The 24,466-nt window shown below is 46.8% G+C and overlaps 1 protein-coding gene across 1 annotated transcript in view; it reads left to right on the plus strand.

Moving 5' to 3' along the window:
• Nucleotides 1–24,466, plus strand: part of LAMA3 (laminin subunit alpha 3) — a 1,118,674-nt gene that overhangs the window by 978,368 nt on the left and 115,840 nt on the right. The window contains exons 44-45 of the mRNA XM_086917979.1: nucleotides 3,013–3,131; nucleotides 20,721–20,801. Coding sequence (XP_086774105.1) covers nucleotides 3,013–3,131; nucleotides 20,721–20,801 — 200 coding nt within the window. The remainder of the gene's footprint in view (nucleotides 1–3,012; nucleotides 3,132–20,720; nucleotides 20,802–24,466) is intronic.

Genomic DNA, 24,466 nt, shown 5'->3' on the forward strand with positions numbered 1-24,466 from the left:
AGCAAGAGTGAGATAAAGAGACAAAAGGTGAAGGGAGTGAAATAAAAAGGCACAAGTTAAATCAATCGTGGGAAACCTTGGTACTCAGTACCTCAGGTGGCGAGCAGCTGAGAAAAACTTTGAGTCCCAGCACATTTTTTGTTGTTGTTGACAAATTAAGCACTGCATATAATATACACAAAGTAAACCCCTCGGGTAGCAAAAACACCCATGATAAACCATGTAGCTCTACTCGAGGTCCTGGAAGTTCTGTGGATTTTATAATGTTGCCAGTATCCTATCTGAGCTGCAGGCTCCCTGGAGTAAGAGGCAACAACTGAAGGGCTCTGAGATATGCCCGTTTGTTCAACAGCAAATTATTTTCATTTAGCTTCTGATGCAAAATCTTTAGCTTTCCTGCCCTGCAGTTAGGCACATCTGCTTACTGTAGCAACATGCTTTATGTTCCTGTGTAATCTACATAACGTGTGTGTTGAGACAGATTGGAGCGCTGAAAGGCAGTGCTTTAGTAGCTCAAGTCAGCATATTTCAGGGCGTATCTCAGAATGTGGATCATGAATGGGACAGGACTTGTCGCAACAAGACCAAGGAGTAAGATTGATATTAAAATGCTGTGTTCAGACGCATAGGCAGTCAACCCGTGCTTTCTCTGCTGTCTAGCCAACGTGCTCTAGTCTACCGTAAGCTGTGATCACGCATTGGTTATCATCACTCGCCGCTTATGATCTCGACATGAAACAAATCAAATTTTTGGCTCAAAGGAAGCAATGACCATAGGGGTTCTGTAATGGAAGCGCACGTTTATGGCTGGGTATTGTCAAACACTATGGCCACTCATGAGAGGGCAATGGAAACAGTTTCCTACTGTTGGTCAACAATACCACACTATCAGCAGGAGGAAAATATGAGAGTTCCATGTCCACAGAATCAGCCAAGAGTTGTCCATTGATGGCCCGATTCAGATCCTCTAAGTGCACATTGGACGTGAATAGCCCTGGAAGAAGCATTGGGGCCGGGGCAGGTACAAGAAAACGCAACCAAGCTGCCTCAATCAGCCTTAAATTGAACGATAATTACTATACCGATATATCAACATTTTCTCACATCAATGGGTATTTATTAACAAATGTATGACTTTACAATGTGTGTGTGTGTGTGTGTGTGTGTGTGTGTGTGTGGGTGTGCATATATATAAATATAATACACACATATATATATATATATATATATATATATATATATATATATATATATATATATATATATATATATATATATATATATATATACATATACATATATATATACATATACATATATATATACCATTTAAATTATTATTTTCGTTACCACCCTATACTCCTACCCATCCTTAAACCCTAAAAGTAGCCTTACCACCCTATGCCCCTACCCACCTCTAAACACTACCTATACCCATACCACCCAATACCCCCAACCATTTAACCCTAAAAATACCCTTACCACCCTATACCCTTACCCACCCCTCAACCCTAAAAATAGACTTACCACACTTACCTCCTACCCACCTTTAAATACTACAGATACCCATACCATCCAACACCCCACCAACCCGTAAACCCTAAAAATACCCCTACCACTCTATACCCTTACCCACCCCTAAACCCTACACACACACACACACACATACATGTATACATGCTTAGCATAACTATACTTACCTTGTGAGATAAAGGCATTTGCATGGTAAATGCATGCTTGGTAAATAGTGCCTGGTAAAAGATGTTTCCCTTTATTAACTAATTAACATCAAGATAATGACATATACATATTATTCTGTTTTGTCAAAGAAGAGCGCACCACTTCCATAGTACACATTATTGAAATTCCTGGTTAATATATACCCTCTGGCCTCTGATGTAGGTCAATTAATCTGTAGTGTATACATTGTTCAATTATGGCCGATTAAGGCTCGTTAAGTGTGTTGACTCTTTGCCAATCCACAACAGCCCCCGCTGATCATCAATACAGAGAGGGCTTTACCACTAGATCTATTTTCCACCAATGGGAATGTGTGGGTAAATCAGATGCACATGAACTGTGCTATTATTGTAAAGGACGTCTGCATGTATGTATGTGTGTGTGTTGTTTTGTACAGCACAAGCCTTGTCAAACACTGCAGAGCTCTGTCCAGATGTCAAAGGCACAGATACAACAAGGTCAATCGAGGCATAGTAGCAAAGCATAACAGTAGATGAATAGAACAACCAATAGAACCTTCCCATTTCTGAACCTCCAGCAATTGCAGATTCTGCTTCCTCTCCAATTTTGCCCAATGTGTGTTGGACCTTTCATGAAAGTATTACCATCTGTTGTTGTTCATATGGCATAAACCCGTGTCAGAGTTACTTGGTAGTTACTGGCCAATGATTAGACAGATGGAGTAGGACAAAATCCAGGCCTTTAGGCTCTCTCGAAAGAACAGTTGATCCTGGGAAGTTCTTAGTTCTCAGAGCATCGAGTTCAAAAGCCCAAGGCCCTTCACAGAGATAGCTCTATCTTCTACTCTAGCGCATTGAAAACTAAGATTATTTTTCAGAGGCCTTTCCAATAATGCTGGAGGCCATGGAGAGACTGCCAATGCCTAGCTGGCGGGAACGGTGGCCATGTTTCATAGGTAACTCCATGGGCTTAAATATCATCCCCTTGGACCGTAGCTAATCCTCTCCTAACTGTCATTCTATTGCTCAGTCGTTATAATTTACCTGGGAGATCCGGGCTCTCGATAGCAGGTTGCTCATGTTTGTGTTGTCTTCTACTGTGCAAAAAAAACAAAAAGAAAAAAATGAATAAAGACAGAACGTCAACATTAAATTCTCCAATCACTACACGTTCAACCAAAGTGTCCATCAGGTTGTGGCATTTCACTGCTCTGATTTCTCTCTCTCCAATGGGCCTAAACGAGTCACGCGACCGTGGTGTTGGCCGAGTTGAGAGAGTATGTCTAATTGTTTTGCCTCTTTTGCTTTTCAGAATTGTCAACATAACACTGCTGGCGACCACTGTGAACGCTGTAAAGAAGGTTTTACCGGAGATGCTCTACAAGGCACATGCAGCTTGTGTCCCTGTCCACTTGCTGTTCCTTCCAACAGGTAGGGTACCCCCTCTAAGAAATCAGGCGATAAGTGCTTCTGTTCTGCTTTGCTAGTCATTCATATAGCATGGGAGGGATGAGGCAACAGTCTGTCTTTGTGCAAATGTCACAGTGTATTATTCAGAGTCACGATTTGAAAGTCGCTGTTCTGTCGCTGGTTTTAATATCTGGAATGTGGGGCTATAGAATGTACGTTGTGGTTGCCAGAGCCTCAGTGCTTAATTTGAGCCTGTGCTTTCTGGTACTCGGCACCAGCACTTAATTGCCAACACCGGCACTTGTGACAGTCTGCCACAAGCTGGCGCTGTCTGGCTAATTTAGCGATGACGACAACAATAATTAATTATTCATTTAATATACATTCAAAATGACTATTACCTGTCACCCAAGCCATTCTTATAGCTTTGGGGTCCTGAAATAGTCCGAATTGTCACACTTGTAGGAGTGTGGGTGTCAGTAGTTTTGTTGTTACTGTCATTGGCAGCATAGCTGAGGCAATGCGTGGTGCAAGCTGCAGTGGCCTCCTGGCGGGAGCCCTGGCACTCATGTTTTTTTTTACAAATTAAGCACTGCAGATCCAAACACTCATTCAGAGTAGTCTGTAGGCTTTTTAAAACGAATTCACATCTGTTTCCGTGTCCTGGGCTGTCTTTGCGCAGTTCACCCTTTTGCTCCTGTCGTGGTCCAAAGCACTCACGCTTCTGCAGGGCCTCTGAGTCCAATCGCACCCCAGTGCTAACTCCAGCACGGCCAAGAGAATCTTGCACCTTCTGTTTTTAGGGGTAGCTGTGTGATAGTTGTAGCCTTCTGTTTCAGAGGTTATGATATGACAGTCGTCTTTAAATAGCTGAATTCAATCAAATCTACATAGGGCAAGGTGCAATAAACAAGATAGCGCAGAGGTGTAAATATCTAACAAATGGGCCCGGGTTGCGCATGACGATGTTGATAAAACATGCGGCCATTTTGCAGAAGCAGGTTCAATTTAACCTGGTTCTGTTGTCTTTTGCTGCATTCTGATACCTGGCCATGAGCATTTAGGGTGACCAACTGCCATGGGTGCAAATTCAGGACAGTGAGTGCAAAAATTCAGGACAAAGGGTCAAAATTCAGGACAAAAATTCAGAACAAAAGGTCAGAATTCAGGACGAAATTTCGAGACAAAAGGTACGTTTTGCATACACATCAGAGGAAGTCGCGCAATAGTCATAAGTAAATAGACAGCCAACAAAAGCACAAGTTAAAATACGTTTATTTTAGGTTGAGAGAACCTTGCACTCAGGGCCGGACTGGCCGTAGGGGGCACCGGGCAATCCCCCGGTGCTCCGCACGGGTGGGGGGCCGGTTTGGGGCCCCTGGGGGCCGTTTTTGTTACAGGGCCGTTTTTGCAGCATAGTTGCAAATCGGCCCCGGCAAAGAGCTCAGCGGCACCCACAACCTTTCGGGGAGGGGGCGGGGGCGGCCGAGCACTTTGCCAGGGCCAGTTTTGGTTCCGAGTCCGGCCCTGCTTGCACTCACTGCATCTGTTGTGTATGTGAGTGAAACACACCTATGTTTGCATATTCAAAAACAAAAGTGAAGAAAAAGATCAAAGCTGAAGGCTTCTCAGCTCTTACATTCCCCCTCTCCCCCAGTGAAAAAAAAACCCACTTGATCCGAAATGCTGTCACTGGGCAGAGAGGCCAATTATCATTCTGTATGTGATAATTAGCCAAAATACAGAATGATAATGGGCCTGAGAAGCAGGGGCTGCTGCAGGCCACAGATCACAGCAGCAGGAGCGTGAGCTGGCCCCTGCAGTGAGAGTTACAGGCTGCTCGCAGGGGGCTGTCACGTCGCCTCGCCTGACCTTTGAGACAGGACAGGCGAGCAGGAAAGAGGAAAAGGAAGTGAGGTAACAGGAAGCAGTATTCCTAGTCTGTAAGGCAGTCTGAGGCTGCCAGGCAATAAAGTAAGACGTAGAAAGTAGCCTCTGCCTCGGTGTATTCATTTATCAAAAGGGTGAGCTTGACAATGGCGACGAGGGTGGGATGTCCCTAACACCCACAACCCTAACACCACCCAGCCGAATGAAGCGGCCGACCACCGAGCTCAGCAGCCTGCCTGCCGGTAGCGCGGAGAGCGCGAAGATCTAAACTGACGCCGGCGCTGCCAACATCCATACAACGCCAGAGGCGCGGATCTGAACATCCGCCGAGTGGCCCAAGCAATCCCTGCCTGCTGCAGTGAAAGCTGAATATCACCCACGGAGGAAGGGGAGCGCGTATGCCAGAGCGCTACCCCACGTGGTCTCGATTCAAGCACAAGCCGACTCGACCTACCTAACGATCCTGACGCGAGGGAGAAGCTGCCTGCATTCGCAGCTGAGAGCGGAGGGTGAGTCCCGACCAGCAGCCCCAGCGACCAGCAGCCCCAGCGACGCTGAACCTGAAAGAAGACAAGGCTCTCAGCCAGATCCTCGGCACAAGTAAGACGCGAGACGTCCCGCGCGGCGGCCATTTTGAAGTCAGGCGCCGGCGCTTTACACGGCACACGCCTAAGTAATGGCGGCCATCTTGAGGTCAGGCGCCATTTAAGAACTACACATTCCTAGCCAAAAAGAGCGCGAAAACACAACTACACAGGCCTGAATGCTCTCAAAGCCTACAATTGACAGGCAACACGTGCAGATCGCAATACAAAGCGCACACAGAGCCACAGAGGACCCTGGAAATTCTCCAGAAAGACTGCGACCACTGCACATCCAGGCAAATTCATTCATTCCGCCGAAGGGACAGTACAGATGTCCGACATACCTCCTGATAGCTCATCCAGTAGCACGAGCCCAACGCAAGCAGCCACAGCGGCTTCACAACCAAACCCAGGGGGTTCTTCGTCCACCCCGCATACTCCAGGCGACGCATCAACCATGGCCAACAATCCCATTGGAGCGTCCTTCATGCGCCAACCGCTGCCCCTACCTCTAACACCAGGCAACAGCATGGGCCCCACGTGGAAACGGTGGAGTGAAGACTTTGAGGACTACATGATTGGGTCCCGAGTAGAAGATTCAAAACAGAAAATAGTAGCCCTAAGAAACCTCGTCGGTCCGGACATTGCACAAATCATCAAAGAACTACCAAATATAGCAACCGCCACCTATGATGAAGTAAAACTTGCTCTTGACAGACGATTCCTTCACAAACGCAATGTGGACTATGAACGGCACACCTTTCATCTAGCCGCACAAGACAAAGACGAATGCATGAGTGATTTCATCATGCGCATCAGGAGACTAGCCCAATACTGCGACTTCGACAACTTCAAAACTGAGGATGCCCTGAGACTCCGCATCATCAGTGGATGCTACTCCGAAACCCTCCGTCGACGACTGCTCAAGAAACCGCATTCGCTGGAGGAAATTGAAGAGCTGACTAGGATAAACGATCAGGCAGAAGACTATGCCAAGCGAATGGGCACGCAGAAATCCGACCACAAAGATCACCACGCACTACGCGTTCAGTCACACCGAACATCCAAATCATCCAGGACCACGTCGAGCTCTCACAAATCCCATTCTTCCCGAAAGGCACCATCCAAAGGAAGCTCGCGTCACTCCACATCGGCCAAGTCTGCGCCCACCTGTTACCGATGTGGTCAGGACTACCCACACTCAGGACAGTGCCCAGCAATTGGCCAGCGGTGTCATCGCTGCGGGCGTGACAATCATTTCGAAGTGGCGTGCCAAGCCAAGCGGTCACCCCACACATCATCGACCAGAGGCCGTGACACTCGCCATCGTGACACCCGCCATCATGCCAGGGCTATCAAGGGAAGAGACAGCCGATCCTCCAGCTCATCAAACTCCAGTGCCCGGTCTGCCTACTCTGGCCAGTCCAGAAGCCGCTCCGAGAGCCTCCATCGGACCAGGCATCACACATCTGAATCCTATCGATCACGTAGAGACACATCCAGCGGGTCTTCCTCATCACGCACCCCGACATCTCAAGATAGCGATGAATACATTTGCATGGTATCTGACCCAGACCGTCTAAAGCGATACCCGAAACTGGACATCCTCATCGGCAACCATCCGGCGAAATTTGTCCTGGACTCAGGAGCATCATTAAATTACATCTGCGCCCTGGAATACCATAACATGAAACAAAAGCCCAAATTGTCTCCTGCTGCTGTCCGCATCTTTACCTGGATGTCACGTAAGCCCCTGCCGTGTCTAGGTCGATTCCACACCACCCTCACATTCAAAGACCGGACAGTTGACGCATATATCCATGTGGTGGAGGGTCCGGATGTGGCGGACTGCCTCCTCAGCCTACCAACGGCAGAAAGACTCAAACTAGTAGAGCTCCTCTACATGACAGAAGATGCTCCAGACATTATAGCAAAATTCCCAAACCTATTTAAAGGCCTTGGAAGACTAAACCACTTCAAAGTAAAGCTCCACATCAATGAGAAGGTGACGCCCATCGCTCAACACCATAGAAAGGTACCGTTCCACCTCCAACAAGCCGTGGACGATGAGTTACAGGATCTGCTCCAGACTGACATTATCGAACGCACGTCAGGACCCACACCATGGGTGTCCCCGGTTGTGGTAGTTCCCAAGAAAGGACAAGACAACAAAGTCCGCCTGTGTGTTGACATGCGTGCGCCCAACACCGCCATCGAGCGGGAGCGTCATCCCGGGCCACACATCAGTGATATGATTACGAAGCTAAATGGAGCCACTGTCTTCTCAAAACTTGACCTTAACAAAGGCTATCACCAACTGGAGCTCCATGAAAAATCAAGATACATCACCACATTCACTACGCACCAAGGCCTGTTCCGATACAAACGGCTGAACTTCGGCATCTCTTCGGCTGCCGAGATCTTCCAAGAAGCCATCAGACGGGTCATTCAAGGCATCCCCAATGCTTTTAATTACAGCGATGACCTACTGGTATTCGGAAAAGATCAAACCGAACATGACACAGCGCTGGACAGAGTCTGTCACGCCCTGCTGACTGCAAACCTGACTCTCAACGCCAGCAAATGTGAATTTCACAGAGACACCCTGAAATTTTACGGACATATCTTCTCCAAGGAGGGGATGCGACCCGATCCAGAGAAGGTAGTAGCACTTGCAGACACCCCGAAACCTCGAGACGTAAGTGACCTTCGCTCCTTCTTAGGCATGGCGAGCTACTGTGCGCGATATATTCGCGACTACGCCACGATCAGCTACCCCCTACGTGAACTTACTCGCCAGGGCCAATCCTTCGACTGGACTGAACCATGCCAACTAGCCTTCAACACCATCAAGCAAGCTGTAGGGTCTGCCACAAACCTGGCGTACTTTGACACCAAGAAAAAGACAGAGATCACAGTCGACGCCAGCCCAGTAGGCCTGGGCGCCATCTTGGCCCAATACCGGGATGATTCAGACCAACGCCACATCATCGCGTATGCAAGCCGCAGCCTCACGGACACTGAAAAAGCCTACTCTCAACCGGAGAAAGAAAGTCTCGCTGTAGTGTGGGCCTGTGAACATTTCCACTTGTTTGTGTACGGCAAGCACTTCACAATCATCACAGACCACCAAGCTCTCATCACCATCTTCGGCAATCCCAACGCCAAGATGCCTCCTCGTATCGAACGGTGGGGCCTACGCTTGCAAGACTACATATTCACGATCATACACAAACCCGGCAAAGCTGAGAACCCGGCAGATTTCATGTTGCGCCACCCTGTGGCCGGAGCCCGGAACGCCCTGTCTGTAGCTGATGAATATCTCCACTTCGTCATTGACGCGGCCAGTCCACCCACAGTCCCCATCGCCGCAATTCAGGAAGCATCCACGTCTGACCCGCTCATTCAAGCTGTCATGGCTCGCATCCGCACGAACTCCTGGAGGGACGTGAAACACTCGCCACAGGACTCCGACTCCACGCGGCAGGATCTGGCCGCATTTCAGCGAGTGCGTGACGAACTTTCCATCAGTGACAACGGCCTTCTTTTGAGGGGGGGAAGGATTGTGATTCCCCTCAACCTGCGCCAAGGAGTTGTCAATTTGGCACACGAGGGACACCGAGGCATCAACGCAACCAAGAAAGCCTTAAGAGAACGCGTGTGGTTCCCCACACTTGACCACATGGTAGAAACAACCCTGAAAGACTGTATGACCTGCCAAGTGGTCAGTCGGGAAGAACCCCCAGCACCACTACTAATGTCAGACCTCCCAGAAGGAGTATGGCAGCAAGTAGCAGTTGACTTTTTCGGACCACTGCAATCAGGACAATACATCATTGTCATCATGGATGAGTACTCCCGGTTCCCCTTTGCACAGCTAATACCATCAACTCGAGCAACGACAGTAATCCCAGTGCTGGATGAAACCTTTGCTGCATGGGGCATTCCACTCCGAGTAAAAACAGACAACGGACCACCTTTTAACGGACATGAGTTTGCAAACTTTGCTGCACATCTTAATTTCAAACACAAGAAGATCACTCCACTATGGCCACAAGCCAACGGCATGGTGGAGCGGTTCATGGGGACACTCAAAAGGGCGATTCAACAGACTGAATTAACTCACAGAGATGTCCAACAGACATTAAATGAAGTGTTACGAGCATATCGGAACACTCCGCACAGCACCACCAATCAATGCCCAGCCACTGTGATGTTAGGCAGGACACCACGGACTCGGCTTCCCATGGCAGATCCCGCGCCCCAACAGCGGCCTGTCACCGTCGACCACAACACGCTAGTCGAGATAGATCACAGGAATAAGCACCGAATGAAGACCTACGCTGACCAACGAAGACATGCCAAAGACACTAACATCCAAGAAGGAGACTGGGTGATTGTCCGGAGTGATCGGCGCGCCAAGGCAGATAGCCGGTACCTCGACATCCCCTTCCAAGTCGTCAAAAGAAAAGGGACCATGATTACAGCCAAATCGGATCATAAACAGATAACGAGAAACATCTCGCACTTCAAGAAATGCAACCAGAATTCCCGACGAGGGACCTCGTCGAGCCAAACCTCAAGCGAGTCTCACAACCATAGTGACAGCAGTGACCAAAACACCCACAGCCCGGCCAGAACTGTGGAAGTCACAAGACGTCAGAGCTCACCGCTGGAACAAGAGAGACGCCCCCATCGTCTCATCAGGAAACCTCGGCGGTTAGTAGAGGAGATGTAGCAGAAGCAAGACTTTGTGAAACCGGGGAGATGTCACGTCGCCTCGCCTGACCTTTGAGACAGGACAGGCGAGCAGGAAAGAGGAAAAGGAAGTGAGGTAACAGGAAGCAGTATTCCTAGTCTGTAAGGCAGTCTGAGGCTGCCAGGCAATAAAGTAAGACGTAGAAAGTAGCCTCTGCCTCGGTGTATTCATTTATCAAAAGGGTGAGCTTGACAGGGGCCCCTTACGCCAATGTCTGAAATTACAGACAAACGGTGTCCGTGGAAGAAACCCAGACGGACAACGGACAAGAGGCCCACATTACGAGCAGTCTGTGAAATTTACGGATGGTTAGTCACCCTATGAGCATTACAGAAATGTCTATATTTGTCATCTGTGGCATGTCTGTTTTACAACAGTGATGACACCCAAGCATCACCAGAGCTTCAATTCACAAGATGAGTTCATCCATCCACCCTCTTCTTCATATATCTCAATAGTTTACTGTCGTGCTCTCTCATTCGTCCGCTCCACACCCACCTGATAAGAAAAGTTGTGAACTCACTATGATCTTGTATATTGAAGCTCATGAAACCTGGCCGAGTTGGGGCTACATACCACCTACGTGGGCTGGTCCTGATGCAAGCTATGATCTGCGCTGCCTGCGAGAGGGAGCGAAAGCATCCCAGGCTTGCGTTTGTGATGGGGTGGTGCCATGTTGGTCTGCTGAGGCCCACACTGCTTCTGTTCTCCACGTGCATGCAGGACATCTGTTTCTGACAAGAACCTTAAGGGCAGGCGTGGTCTGCCATGTGGTGCCCTCGCCATGGGGGTGACACACCCATGTGCTCAAGTGGACAGCTACTTCTTTAGGAAAGGACGTTAAAGCTAAACTGAGCATGTGGCTATATTTGGTGAGAACGAGTCGACCAGGCATTTTCATGAAAGGCGTGAAGCGCCCACACCATTGGATGGTGGCAGTATTACATTGTTCCTGAAAGGTTGCCCACAACCACCCCCAAAGACAAAAAGCCTCCCACGGTCCAGGGTGGAGGTACAGTTATCACCTCGCCCAGCCTCTGGGGGTTTTCACCTGAGGGGCAGACCTATTGAAGTCACCTGTCTTTTACGCATGCTGTGTCTTCTAAACTTGGGTCTAAGCCAGTCAGTGATCCAAGCCTCTTTGGCTGGTTGGTAGTTGTTTCCCAACATTTTTTGACACAATTTTCTCACTCCACCCTGCCTTCGGAGTCTTACTTGAATGGATATATTATTCAAAAACAGGGCGAGCCTGTAACCCGCGGGGAATAGGGTGTGAGAAATAGGAGAAACAGGATTTCTTATGGAAAGCTTAACAATAATATGCACAGGATACAATAAAGGATGTAGAGGACCTGTGGGCGTTCCTAGAAATAAAACATCTCCATTGAAATTCTGTCCAGCAAATGATCTGCAATAATAGCAGAATCGGTGGCAAAAATCAATGAAACATGGTGCAGACGTCGCAGTGACAAGTGAGTATGTGCTGAAGACATCGTCATAGATGTAATTAAAAAGCAGCATAATCAAGAAACATACACAGAATAGAAGTGTTCTAAAGAATAGAGATCGTGACTGTTTTCATCATAGTAAAAGAGCATTATTTCTATGGTTGTCGATGTTTCGACCTTGTGTCAATACTTGGACGAGGTCATCATCGGGGCTGTATTTGAGAAGAGCCTCCTTTCATGACCTGACCAAAGGGTCGGTATGTAGGAGGATCAAGAATTGCAGATCTTAAACAAGGATCCAGCAGCGGCTCCTCCGCCAGGGACGGACTCGGACCTGAAACCGGCCCTGTCAAACTGCTCAGCCGGCCCTCCTGAAGGGGCTGAGGGGGTGCGGCCGAGCTGTTTGCAAGTGCCAGTTTCGGCCGATTTTGTTACTGGGGGCCGATATTGCAGGTCTCTGGTAACAAAAACGCCCCCCCCCCCTCCGGGCCCCAAAAGCGGCCGCTACCCTGGCAGACCACCGGAGAAATGCCCGGTGCCCACTACGGCCAGTTCGGCCCTGTCCTCCGCTGGAGGAGCGCCTTCCCACCTGCCAGCAGCTCAAAAAATGGAAAATAATATGATAAAAAACCCTTGTTTATTATCGTTTTATTTTTGCTCTCAGAGCAGAGGCTTGGGGGCGAGGCCAGGGGGCTGGCAGGCTGGTGAAGGAGTGGCTGCACTGCTAATCAGTGTGCATGACATTCTGGCCAGCAGTCTCAGGCTAGCCAAACAGTCATGCGCACTGAAGCTCTTTCCAACCCGAGCTGATTTGCCAGGTTGGAGAGAGCAGGAACAAGCGCCCTGTGTAACTTGGAGCACAAATCATCGGCGCTCAGGCCAATCCTGGCGCTGATTTCAGCAGCATGAAAGCAGTGTCAGGATTGGCCGCAGTGGTCTCTGGGAGCCTGTGTCTGCAGTGGAGAGGAGTGTGATGTGGTGATGCTGTTATGCGGTGATGCGGCAGGTAAGTGTTATTTTGGTATTTTTGTATTTGTCTCGTCACCCTCCACCCCCCTGCACCCTTCCCTACCCTGCCTCTCTATCGACACACTGTCCGCTACTGCAAGGATCACAATGCCGAGTTCACTAATCATCACACTTCAAATATTAATAAAGGCCAATCAAGATTAGAATACAGAGGTGCAACTACTGGCACAGATCAATCAAAATGTGGCATCTTACACCCTTTATTGTGCAGAGTCTGTCTGACAGCTAAGAATCACCACAGACTTCTATTTATGGAGCTTCAGAAGCTGGTTATGAAGTTTGGTGCCAATCGCTACCTCTGATGATCCTGATTTTCAACAACCATCAAATCGCCATAGCACATGCTTTCATTGTAGCCTCCTCCACATCAGGTTGCAGTTAATGCAGGCAGTTCAACAATCCTGACTACCACCTGCGGAAAGATAATCACTTTTACCAGCCTGGTAATCCACTGGATGTGTTTGCCTCGAAACACTAAGCAGCCGTGTTCCAGTGGAGGGGAGATAAGCTGTAGTAACTGTAACAAGAACTGCACATAGGATCCATGCCAGCTGCTTTCCAGGTAACTGGATGGATGTCCTTAACACCAGTGCTTAGTTTGTGAATAAATAGGTGTCAGGGCCCTTGTCCGGAGTCCTCTGCAGCTTGCACCACCCATTACCCCTGCCATGCTGCCAACGACCGTACCAACACAACTACTAATCATCACACATCTACAAATGTGACCATTAAGACTATTCCAGGCCCCCAAGCTATAAGAATGGCTCGGATGGCAAGTATTAGTCATTTTTATTGTATATTGAATTATAAAAGAACTGTTGTTGTGGTCATCTCTAAATTAGACTGACAGCGCCACTATGTGGCAGACCCTCATAAGTGCCGGTGTTCATAATGAAGTGCCGGCGGCGAGCGCCAGAAACCACCCGCTGAAATTAAGCACTGCTTACAACGTTCCTCATGAGATTATCTGCATGATTTTTGATGATTACAGAGAATGTGGTCTGCGACTAAGACATATGTTAAATATACTTGGTAACCTGCTTGCTTCAAAATGGCCAATAGGATTCTGGAGGTTCTACCAGCGTTATTTTCATATATTTTGCTGTCTAAGTGGTTCTGCTACAGCTGACTTTTTTGAATCCCAAAAGAGAGCTCTCCCAAAACGGCCCAACGTCAGGGTTGGATTGGGATTGAAAATCGGCCCGGGCACGCAAAAAAAAAAATCAGCCCACATTTGCATAATCACTCCTCAGTCAAATCACTGCTTGGGCGCAATCTTATACTTTTGGGGGGGGGGGGGGGGGGAGGTGGTAAAAAATGCACGCGTTAGTTTACAATGGTGAAACAAGTGAGGCCACTTCTATTCAGGCCCCCTCTCAATATGTGCACACATTAATGGGCCGGCCAGCGAGACAAAGGGAGTGACACCTCGGCCTGTTGCAAAACGGAGGTAATGAGCGCCCATTTGCCTCTAGAAAGGCCACTCAGACACCCACTGTGCCGCTGGCATATCGAACAATAGAGACAGCGCCCAAATGGCCCCCCAGACTGCTCAAAAAAGCAGCTCACAGCAGAACTCGGACACCGGCCCCTCGGGCATTGCCCGAATGCCCGCGTTACCAATCCGAGGCTGCCCAACGTCCACTGCTAATGATCTGCTGGGCTGGACGTTCTTTCTAACACCAAGGAGGAGGCTGGCAGAGCACCGGGTATTTTTATAGCACACACGGTTGCCAAGGTACACACGGTTTTGTTCATTCTGCTACTGAGCAAAGAGCTGAACAAGCTGATCAGCCACAAGCACTCTTAAAAAGGCCACACTTTAAAGGAATGACATAACCTGTCAGATCTTGTTAGGCTAGGACACAGCTGACATCTTTCAGCCCATAGACTGCCCAGTTTGCTGATTTTTACATATTTAGAGCTGCCATGTGGAATAATAGTCACACGCCATGACTGGGTCAGCATGCAGTGTTTCTACATTTATTATGAAGGATCCTTTTCAGGCCTGTGAACGGGATGAGAGCAGCTTGGTGGGACACTCAGTAGCCTTTTAAATGGCACACCCAGGAGACAGCTTTGCTGGCAAAACTTTTACAGAGAAGGATTTTTCATTAAAAAAGAACACTAGGGAATAACTAGTTAAATGTATTGGTATGGAAAGAGTAAGGGAAAGCATGAAGAAAGATGAAGAAAGAGGGTCTTCACAATACATGGGTTCAGCAGTATGGTTCATAATTTTGTTACTCTGCAGCAGTAAAGTATACGTAACACCCACCATGTTTTATGTTACCTGATACAGTAAAAAATCTAACCTTAAAAAGAATTTTAATGACTCCGCTCCCATTGGCTCATGTTCCTTTTCAATGCTAAAAGGCACAATAAACATGAAGCAACTCAGACCTTGGCCCCTGGTTGAAGACTGAATACAGGCCTAAATACGGGCATTTTCCAGAATGCTAAACACACTGTGGTTTATTTGCAGATTTGGATAGCAAACAAAAAAGCAACTTGGAAGTTTTACATGCAGCTTTTATTTATTCATTGTTTACAATTCAAATATTATACTGCACACAACTGAGCTCTCACTGGAACTTTTACAAGACGTTGCACAGTAGTCAGTGGTTGTTACTCAGGCAGGGGCGGCTCTGCCGTTATGGCTGAGGAGCGTGGCCCCCCATGCTGAAAGCCAGCAGAGGCAAAGGACATAGACCTTCCAACTAGATAGATTCAGTGGGTGTTACTTTAAGGAAACATGACTTAAGGAGCAAACAGAACAACCAAGAGGATGGATATTTTTCCATGCGCTTCTGATTTTTAACATAAGGTTTGCAGTGCAATGTACTGTAATGAACCATCAAAGCACAAAATCATTGAGCAGTGTGTTTTATTGATCTAGGGACTGAATGAAATAGGCAGTTACCGAAAGGCAAATGTAATTGCAGTTGTAAGTGGGAAGCCCTCTGAGTAAAATCTGCCTGGAATGAGCCATTGAGACATCTGTAGACCGGGAACTCTTCCTCTTCATTGAAAGTCAATGTTGGCTTCCGAATGTGGTTGAAACATGATCTTTTCTATTTAACCATGCTTTTGGTTTGCTGTTTTTTGGAGCAGTGACAGTAGTGTCTGGCAATGCCAAAAAAGCACCTGAGTGCATCCAAACCTAGAATACTCCAATGGAACCAACATTCCTGCTTTGTAGGAGATGAGGAGCTATGACTGAATCTTTCGGAAGCCATTTAATTCAGATTTGATGGAGCTGACTATTAGGGTCCCATAATGATGTCAAGACACAATAACTACTACAGTAGCTTTACAGAGAGGTATCAAACTTCAAAGATTCTATCACACTTCAAGGATTGTAAGAAAGCAGAAGTAACAGATTTAGTTGGCTCTGTATTTCACATTTCATCTAATGGGTTCTCACTCAGCAGTCCCCATTAGATGAGTATATCATGGACTGAACCAGCTGAATATCTCTTGATCTCTCTTCTAATCAAAAATGGGGGAGATAGAATGTTGATCCATTCAATTTCCAGTTTGCATATGCTAATCAAATGAGAAAGGATCACTTGTCCTACACAACCTTAGGTATGCAGGAGGAGCGGAGAATGTCCCAGTATAAAAGACCCTCATGCACGTGATGGGTATGGTGGTATCTGAAGCGGTATATCTTGGTTCTCCGCTTTTGAATCAGGTGTGTGCATAATCATCAGGTCGATCAGGTTATGCAGCCTCCACCAGGAGGTTCTTACCCAAGGTTGATGTAGTAGTGAGCCAGTGATAGGGAATATAAAAAGACCGCAAAAAGCCAGGAAGTGGAAATTTTATTTGGTCTGGGTTTGGGTCTAGTAAACTCTATGGTAGTGCATCTTACGAACTGGATTATGAGTAATAGGTGCACTGAGAGTATTTGAGATCATGGATTCCTGCATCTCCTCAAAATCATTTTACTTGTCTGGAAATTATGGTTAATCGGGAAAAAGGGCCAAAACACCACTAATCTTGGAAGCCAAGGTTCGATCTTTTGATTCATGAATGTTGTATGTGGTGGGAAGGGAGCTGTGAGTGGAACAGAGTGATACACATTCTTTCTTTTTATTTTGTTCCATCTGCTGTCGGTGGTAATAAAAAGTTTGGGGGAAAAAACCTTTGTTGCAGTTGTCATATGTAGGAAGCTTCTCCCCATGCATCTGCCAACCCCTCTCTGGTGTGCAGCTTGTGGTATATGAGCTGGAATGGTTTCACCTCTTACTCTCCACAGTCTATCTTCAAACATGTCATGCCGGCCTTACCACAGGTCCAGCTCCAGGCACTCACAAGTAATGTGCTGCATAGATTCTACAGGCTTCTGAGGCGCGTTTGAGGTGGCACAGATATCAGTGGTCCAGGCTTTTTCTTGAATTTACGTGATCTGCCATATTTGATGCCTGCCACTTTAAACCCACAGCACGTTGTCTTTGTAGGTCCCCTCATCTAAAGGGGTTGGTCTTTCCTATTGCATTTTCAGCTATATATGTATCACATCAGGCGCGTAGCTAGGGGGGGGCGGAGGGGGCGGTCCGCCCCAGGCGGCACTTACTTTGGGGCGGCGGCCGCGTGGGACTGGTGTCCCTTTGCGGCGGCCTTTGTAATTTATTTGGTACATGTTCCCAAATAAATGATAAAGCCTGCAGGAACGGGAAACCAGGGCCGCGCGCTGCCCTGTTTGTAGTGCAAGCGGGCAATCCACACTGCCACCTGCAGCGTGCTGCGCACGCGCACGCCACCACCATCGAACATAGGCCCCTGACGGCGTGACGCTCCTACATCTACTGTTACGCTCCTTGTGCTCGAGCTGTTCGCGCCAACAATATGTGAACTTGGCCACTCTACTCAATATAGCAGCACTTTTGATCCGACCGCAAGTGCGCTAGCCCCGACCAGCGGTCACGGAGTGACCAGGCCTGTCTATCTTCAATGCTGCCAGGTGGGTGACTGACTGCGCTGATCACGCGGGCAGCAGTGCTCATTCCTCCGGAGCCGGGCGGGGTCCCCCAATGAGTAAAGCTAGCACATAAAAAACGGGGTCTCACTGCAGCTGCTACTTATTTGGATCCGGTGGGGGTGATTGGATGGCGCTCTGGGGCTGCCCCCTGCTGACCTCCCCCACTGGATGAAATACTTGGGGACTTCACTGGTAGTGGCGGGGGCCAGCCATTTAAACCCTCATTTTATTTTCAACCGGAAGTGCTGTGTGAAGAGAGCGCGCCGTGTGATCTGCTACAGGTGAGTTGTCCGTGTGGGAGTGTTGGAGACCGGGGAAGTTACTGTGCGAGGAGGGTGTGTTGTTCCTCCTCTTCTCATGTAATTAGTGTGGAAAACAGGGGGGGGGGGGGCTTATTTACAAGCACCTTGCGTCACTATGCCACTTTTTAAAGTAATGCATCTTTCTCCACCACCCTCCCCCGGAGGATTTCAGGCCTGTGAAAAATGAAACTAAGCCGCATTACTATAAATGCGATGGCTGTTCTGGTGTGGCGTCGCCATCACTTCCCTCTGCCTCCCTCAGACTCTCACAGAGGATTCCTCTTTATCTCCGTCCCCTCCCCCACATCTTCGCATGCCCCATCTTTATCTTTCATCTCTACATGCATTGCGGTATCTGATTTCAACTAAAAGAGGCCACTTTTAAACCGGTCCCCAGCCTCTGACCCCAGCAGGGTTTGTCTGAGCCTCTCATCCATGTGAAGTGGATATTAGGAGCTGTCTTCATGTTGGGTGTGATGTCATCTTACAGCGGATTTGATGTAATGTGATGTTTTTTTGGCACGTGTTTACCACTTCTGTGTTAACTTCGGTCTATGGTATTAGCTTGTCTGCAGTTGTGGGTTTGCCACGTGGCAGGGGTATTGTGGGTGGGGTTCCATGCATGTGCTCTCATCCAGTGGGCAAATGTGGTGTAAGTGTAATATTTCCTTTTGGATGGGATCCAGGCATTGAGGTGGAGGTGTGGGTATAGGGGTCCAATTGTCAGTGTTTCGTTAATTTTTTAGGTGGCTTTGATACATTTCTGGTGCTTTCATAACTCTTTCAAATAATCTTTTCTCGTTGTTTAAATGTCAAGCATAACGATGCACAACATTGTTTTTCAGTGTTTACTTTTCATGTTTTTTATTGGATGTGCAGCACCAAACACACAGGTATGGGAGAAACAAAAGGAGCTGGAGCAGAGGGTGAGCTGGGGGTGGAGGGGGGGTGGTTGGGGGGGTGTGGGGGGGTCATCATACAAGTGTCAGGGTGAATGGACTTATCTGGAAAGGGTCAAATCCTTCTTGAAACCCTTCAAACTTATCTCAGTATTGTGTTGTGCAAAAAGAGCTTGTGCAGCTTTAATTAAATAGGTGAGTAGAGCGCTTCCCATGGAAACTGTCAGCTGCAGATTTCACAGTCTGGTCCCTCTGAGAGAGGTCACAAAGTCCAGTGCCTGCTGGGGTGGTCTGTAGATAACAAGCAGGTACTTTGTTCTAATGCTAGTAAGGTCGCTTGGTTGGTTTAAATACCTGCTGAACATGCATAATATGGGGGAGTCTGGTTGAAATCACATTACAAAAATGCTTTACCTTTCAAAAATGTATACATTAAGGTACATGAAAATGCAACATCTCATCCGCAATCACATGATGACAGAGGCTACCACCACTATTTTCAGCACAGGAAGTGAGAGAAGCAAACCTTTAAAATGTGAAGGACACTGGGAACCCGCAGGTTTAGAGTGTCATCAGGTCTCAATCACTGCCAGGGCATCAGTTCTTACAGTGGGGGTGCCCGATGGTGCCATCGTACTGCACCCCCCAGGTGTTCCAAGCAGACCCCTGAATCACTGTAACAAAACAGCTATAGTGAACAAGCCAATATTCACAATCCTTTTTATTTCATTATTTAAAACATTGGGCTTCAATGAATCACTTTAAAACTTATTTTTCCAAGTTTAGTACTTTCAACCCGAGCAGAAAAATGTGGATGAAAGTAAAAGGGACACTCATCCCAAGTAATGAACACAGGGATGTTGACATAGAATGATCGGCAGTGAACACACCCTCTGAGTGCAAAAAAAAGGGGACACTAGAGAAGTGTGGGTTTAAGAGATGGAGGCACAAGAGAGGCGATAGAAGTCACAGGCACCTCTGAGGACCCCTTGTTATACTCTGCTGTGACACCACAAACAGACCTGGGGTCACGCCGCCTTCAGAAGCATATAGGAAACTTGAATATACACTGCACTTAAAAAAAAAAAGCCTTCTGCTGTGAAACCACGGCTATTAAGAGTCAAGTTCCCACACTCAGTGGCGTAGCTAGGGGGGAGCTGCCAGGGGAATTGTGGTCAAACCCAGTGTGGTGGACCGGTCTGCAGACATTGCTTAGGTCATGGACGGGGCAGATAGGAGACAAGGGTCCTGCACAAGCTGTGATGTTATGAGTGAGATGTCACAAACAGGGTAGGTAGAACTGATGTAAGTTTTGTGTTTCCTTCTGCTTTTCCTTCATCAGCGCAGCTAGGTGGGGGTGGTCCGCCCTAGACAGCACTATTTCGGGGACGGGGGCTGTCATGTATGTGCATGTAACTTGATTGATCGAGGAAACTATTAGCGGCGATACTACGTGTCTCTCAGACCTCCTTTAGGTGCTCACTGTCCTTTTTCCCCGGCACCCCCCGAGGGGGGCGGCAATCTGAAGGATAGCCCCGGGCGCCACAAGCTCTAGCTACGCCTCTGTATCACATGCTGACAGAACCATTAGACTGTGCAGCAGGCATAATGTGGCAAATGATTTGACAGAGGCTGAATCTATCTGCAGTAGGCTCGCTTCTTTCACAAATCCGAAAGGACATATTTTCTTAAAATAATCTTTCTGTTTTCAGTTTTGCCACAGGGTGTGTTGGGACCGGCAGGAACATGCAGTGTTTCTGCAAACCAGGCTACAATGGAATAGCTTGTGAAAGGCAAGTATTTCGCTCTCTTTTCACACTGCAGCTTATACTTATGAATATTAATCATGTTAATACTGTAGCTCACTTTAGTTCTGTTCCTGCCACGGATATTTCAACCACCCCATTTTCTTCTCGCAATTCTTCATTAGAATTCTCTGCACATCTCTTATTTTGCATTATTTCACCCCCTTTCTCTTTCTCCCTTTTTCGTTTCCATTCTCTCGCTTCTCCTACTCAGACCTCTTCATTGTATCTTTCGGTCCCTATCCTTCTCTCTCTTTCTCTCGTTACACCTGCCTCATTTCCCCCCCAGTTTTTTTCAATCTCTCTGCTCAAGTTTATTAAATCTAGCCCATAAAACAGTGAAGACAGCCTTCCTCTGAACAGGTGCTGGGGCGCCACTGCTTTTTGCTGTCAAGTGCTTACTTCCAGCAAGCATTGTCGTGATCCAAAACGGTGCACAAAAACTGCAAATGCTAAAAAATGTTTTGTTTGCAACGACATTTGGGAATGTTCAATAACTCCTCTCAACCCTACTTTTTGCTATCACCTCCAAAACGTTCCCTTTGCCTGAAATGGAATACACAAACCTAAAATGTATTTTCTAGATCACATTGAGAGAACGGGCAGTTTTCACAGAGCTAGACCCCATACAAAAACGTGTTACCCCTAAGTTCAACTTAGGTGCTCAAAAAGTTGAATTTGCAATCAGCATTTCCAAATCATGATTCACGAATCTATCTGCAAAGTGTACTTACTACTGGGGAACACATACTAATATGGTGGGTTTCAACAATAGTAAGTATGTGTTTAAGTAGTGTATTAGGAAAAGTAAGTGTAAGGTTAATAATGGAGGATAAGAGGGCAGGGTCAGGAGAGTGGCAATGCAAACTGACTCGCACCCCTACAAAGTTATAACTTTTTGTGTTTTTACAAGTATTTTGCAACATAATTCTCATCCTCTCGAAATATGTGCAAATTTACTGCTACAAAAGGTAGCGTTGGAGATGGTGTTTCTCTCCCTATAAAAATATTTTCATTTTAGAAGAAAAGAAGGAAAATTGAGTTATACTGGTGTTCAATCACCAAGATTGAATGATAGGTTGGAGGCTTTCACTTGGCAATTTAAGTCTTGCATGGATTTCCATGATTACTCCAGACGACTTTAGTGAATGTCTCAAAAGCTGGAATTTATACAAACCCTAAGGAGAAGTGTATGATATGTAGATTGCAACTTTTCAAAAGTTTAGTGATTTGGTTCCAGAAAGAGCTAGAAGTTCTGCATTAGTGGCTAGTACTGGCCTTCTTGGAGTTCAATATTAAAATGACAACATAAGGACCGATGTCTGTTTCATGTCAAATGGTCTGATAACGTGAGGCAGAATAACTCTGGGTGGAATACAGCTACCTGCACTTCCGAGAGCCTCCAGGGTCATAATTATTGGGTTCGAAAACTCTGGACTTACTCCAGGCATAGAGATAAAAGACACCCTTTAGAAGCTGCAAGGGCTTGAGCTGTGGGCAGGATCACAGCCTGGCTCCCACCAGACCCCATACAGAAGCCCAAGGAAAGCAGACAATGTGTACCTCGGATAGGCTCAAGCCTGCGCTAGCCCCTGCCTTCACACCCCACACACCCCGTCAGCTCATAGTAGGAAGAAACTGTCAGCGTTCTCCCCTGAACTGCAGAACATGACAAGAAAAGGGTTCTAGTATCTTTGTGTTTGTGTGGTTATTCCCCATTCTGTGAGGACACCTCATAATCCCCAGTTTTTGGTGCAGAGACACTGCCAGCGTTGGGGACTATGACCCTCTGGTATACCCACACCAAAATTCACCGCACTTGTAATCAGGGTAAAACCCTTTAACACAAGTGGTTTCTCTTTTTCCGAAGTGTCGGGCTTGACAAAGACATAGAACGCAGGCCAACTATAATGCAGTGAGAAGGCATGTTTTAGTTGGAGGGTTATCAGCCACAAACCCAAATATGAGCCACCGCTGAGGCTGCAGAGCAAGGCAGTATAGAGAAGTTAAGAGAACAAGCATTTGCAATGCAATAGGTCTCGCATTAGGAAAGTTTGAGCTATTGGTATTGTAAATGACACATTTTTTATTTATGTGTTGGTTTTGAAAATAGCGAAATTAATAGCTTAGTCATTTACATTGCCAATAGTTTTAACTGTCACAAATGTGACATCTGTAGCATTTGTAATGCAATATGTGTTGTATTTACGTGACTTATATGTATTGATATTACAAATAACAATGGCTTTTCATTTTTTAAAATAATTAATACTTAAATAAAAGTTATTGTAATTTATATTGGCAATAGCTTAAACTTTTGTAAATAACTTTTGTGAAGATTATGTCCAGTGTATTTTATTGTGACGAAAATCCAAGAACAGAAGTAAAATATTAACATCTTTTGGTGACCTTTGTGATAAAGCTTGAAACATTGAGAGGACATATTTGAACCAGTTGTTGTTAGATGGATGCACAGATTGATTTTGTGGTGGCGACGAGTGATGCTGTGGCCTTCTCCGATGCTGTGGTAGCGTATAGTGATGTTGTGGTGCCCCAGAGTGATGCTGTGGTGGTGCTGGGTGATGCTGTGGTGATGCGATAGATAGAGTGAGTGTGATAGATAGAGTGAGGGAGATAGATAGATAGATAGATAGATAGATAGATAGATAGATAGATAGATAGATAGAGTGAGGGCGATAGATAGAGTGAGGGCGATAGATAGAGTGAGGGCGATAGATAGATAGAGTGAGGGCGATAGATAGATAGATAGATAGATAGATAGATAGATAGATAGATAGATAGATAGAGTGAGGGCGATAGATAGATAGAGTGAGGGCGATAGATAGATAGAGTGAGGGCGATAGATAGATAGAGTGAGGGTGATAGATAGAGGGCGATAGATAGAGTGAGGGCAATAGATAGATAGAGTGAGGGCAATAGATAGATAGAGTGAGGGCGATAGATAGATAGAGTGAGGGCAATAGATAGACAGATAGATAAAGTGAGGGCGATAGATAGATAGACAGATAGATAGAGTGAGTGCGATAGATAGATAGAGTGAGGGCGATAGATAGATAGATAGAGTGAGGGCGATAGATAGAGTGAGGGCAATAGATAGAGTGAATGCGTTAGATAGAGTGAGGGCGATAGATAGATAGAGTGAGGGCGATAGATAGATAGAGTGATGGTGATAGATAGAGTGAGGGCGATAACATTTCTCAAGTTACTAGTGGAGAGGAGAAGATGTACTGCCTCGATGATTATTAGGCACAGGGATTTGTCCAGTTTAGTGGCACTAAAGAAGGATAAGGAAGGATGAAAGGCTGAGCCAGTACCTTCCCTTAAGGTTGCAAGCTGAGCTCTGCAGTATGCGCATTAACCAACTGATATACATTACCAGCTGCTGAAGGAATTCAGTTTCAAGCAGCCCACAATGTTCCAGCCCCTGAGTGTCAGCGTGCATGCTTAACTCTCCCTCCGGTATATGCATTAACCTATTGACCGGCATGAGAAGGATGAAAGGCGGAGAAGGATGAAAGGCAGAAGTGTACGATCATGCAACTCCTTACCACTTCCTACAAGCATAAACACCAGAAACACAGGCAGAGAGAGGAAGATAGAGATATATGCAGTCAAAGTTCACTCACCCTTCT

Source organism: Lissotriton vulgaris, chromosome 4_1 (assembly GCF_964263255.1).
Source record: "Lissotriton vulgaris chromosome 4_1, aLisVul1.2, whole genome shotgun sequence".
Classification (NCBI taxonomy): domain Eukaryota; kingdom Metazoa; phylum Chordata; class Amphibia; order Caudata; family Salamandridae; genus Lissotriton; species Lissotriton vulgaris.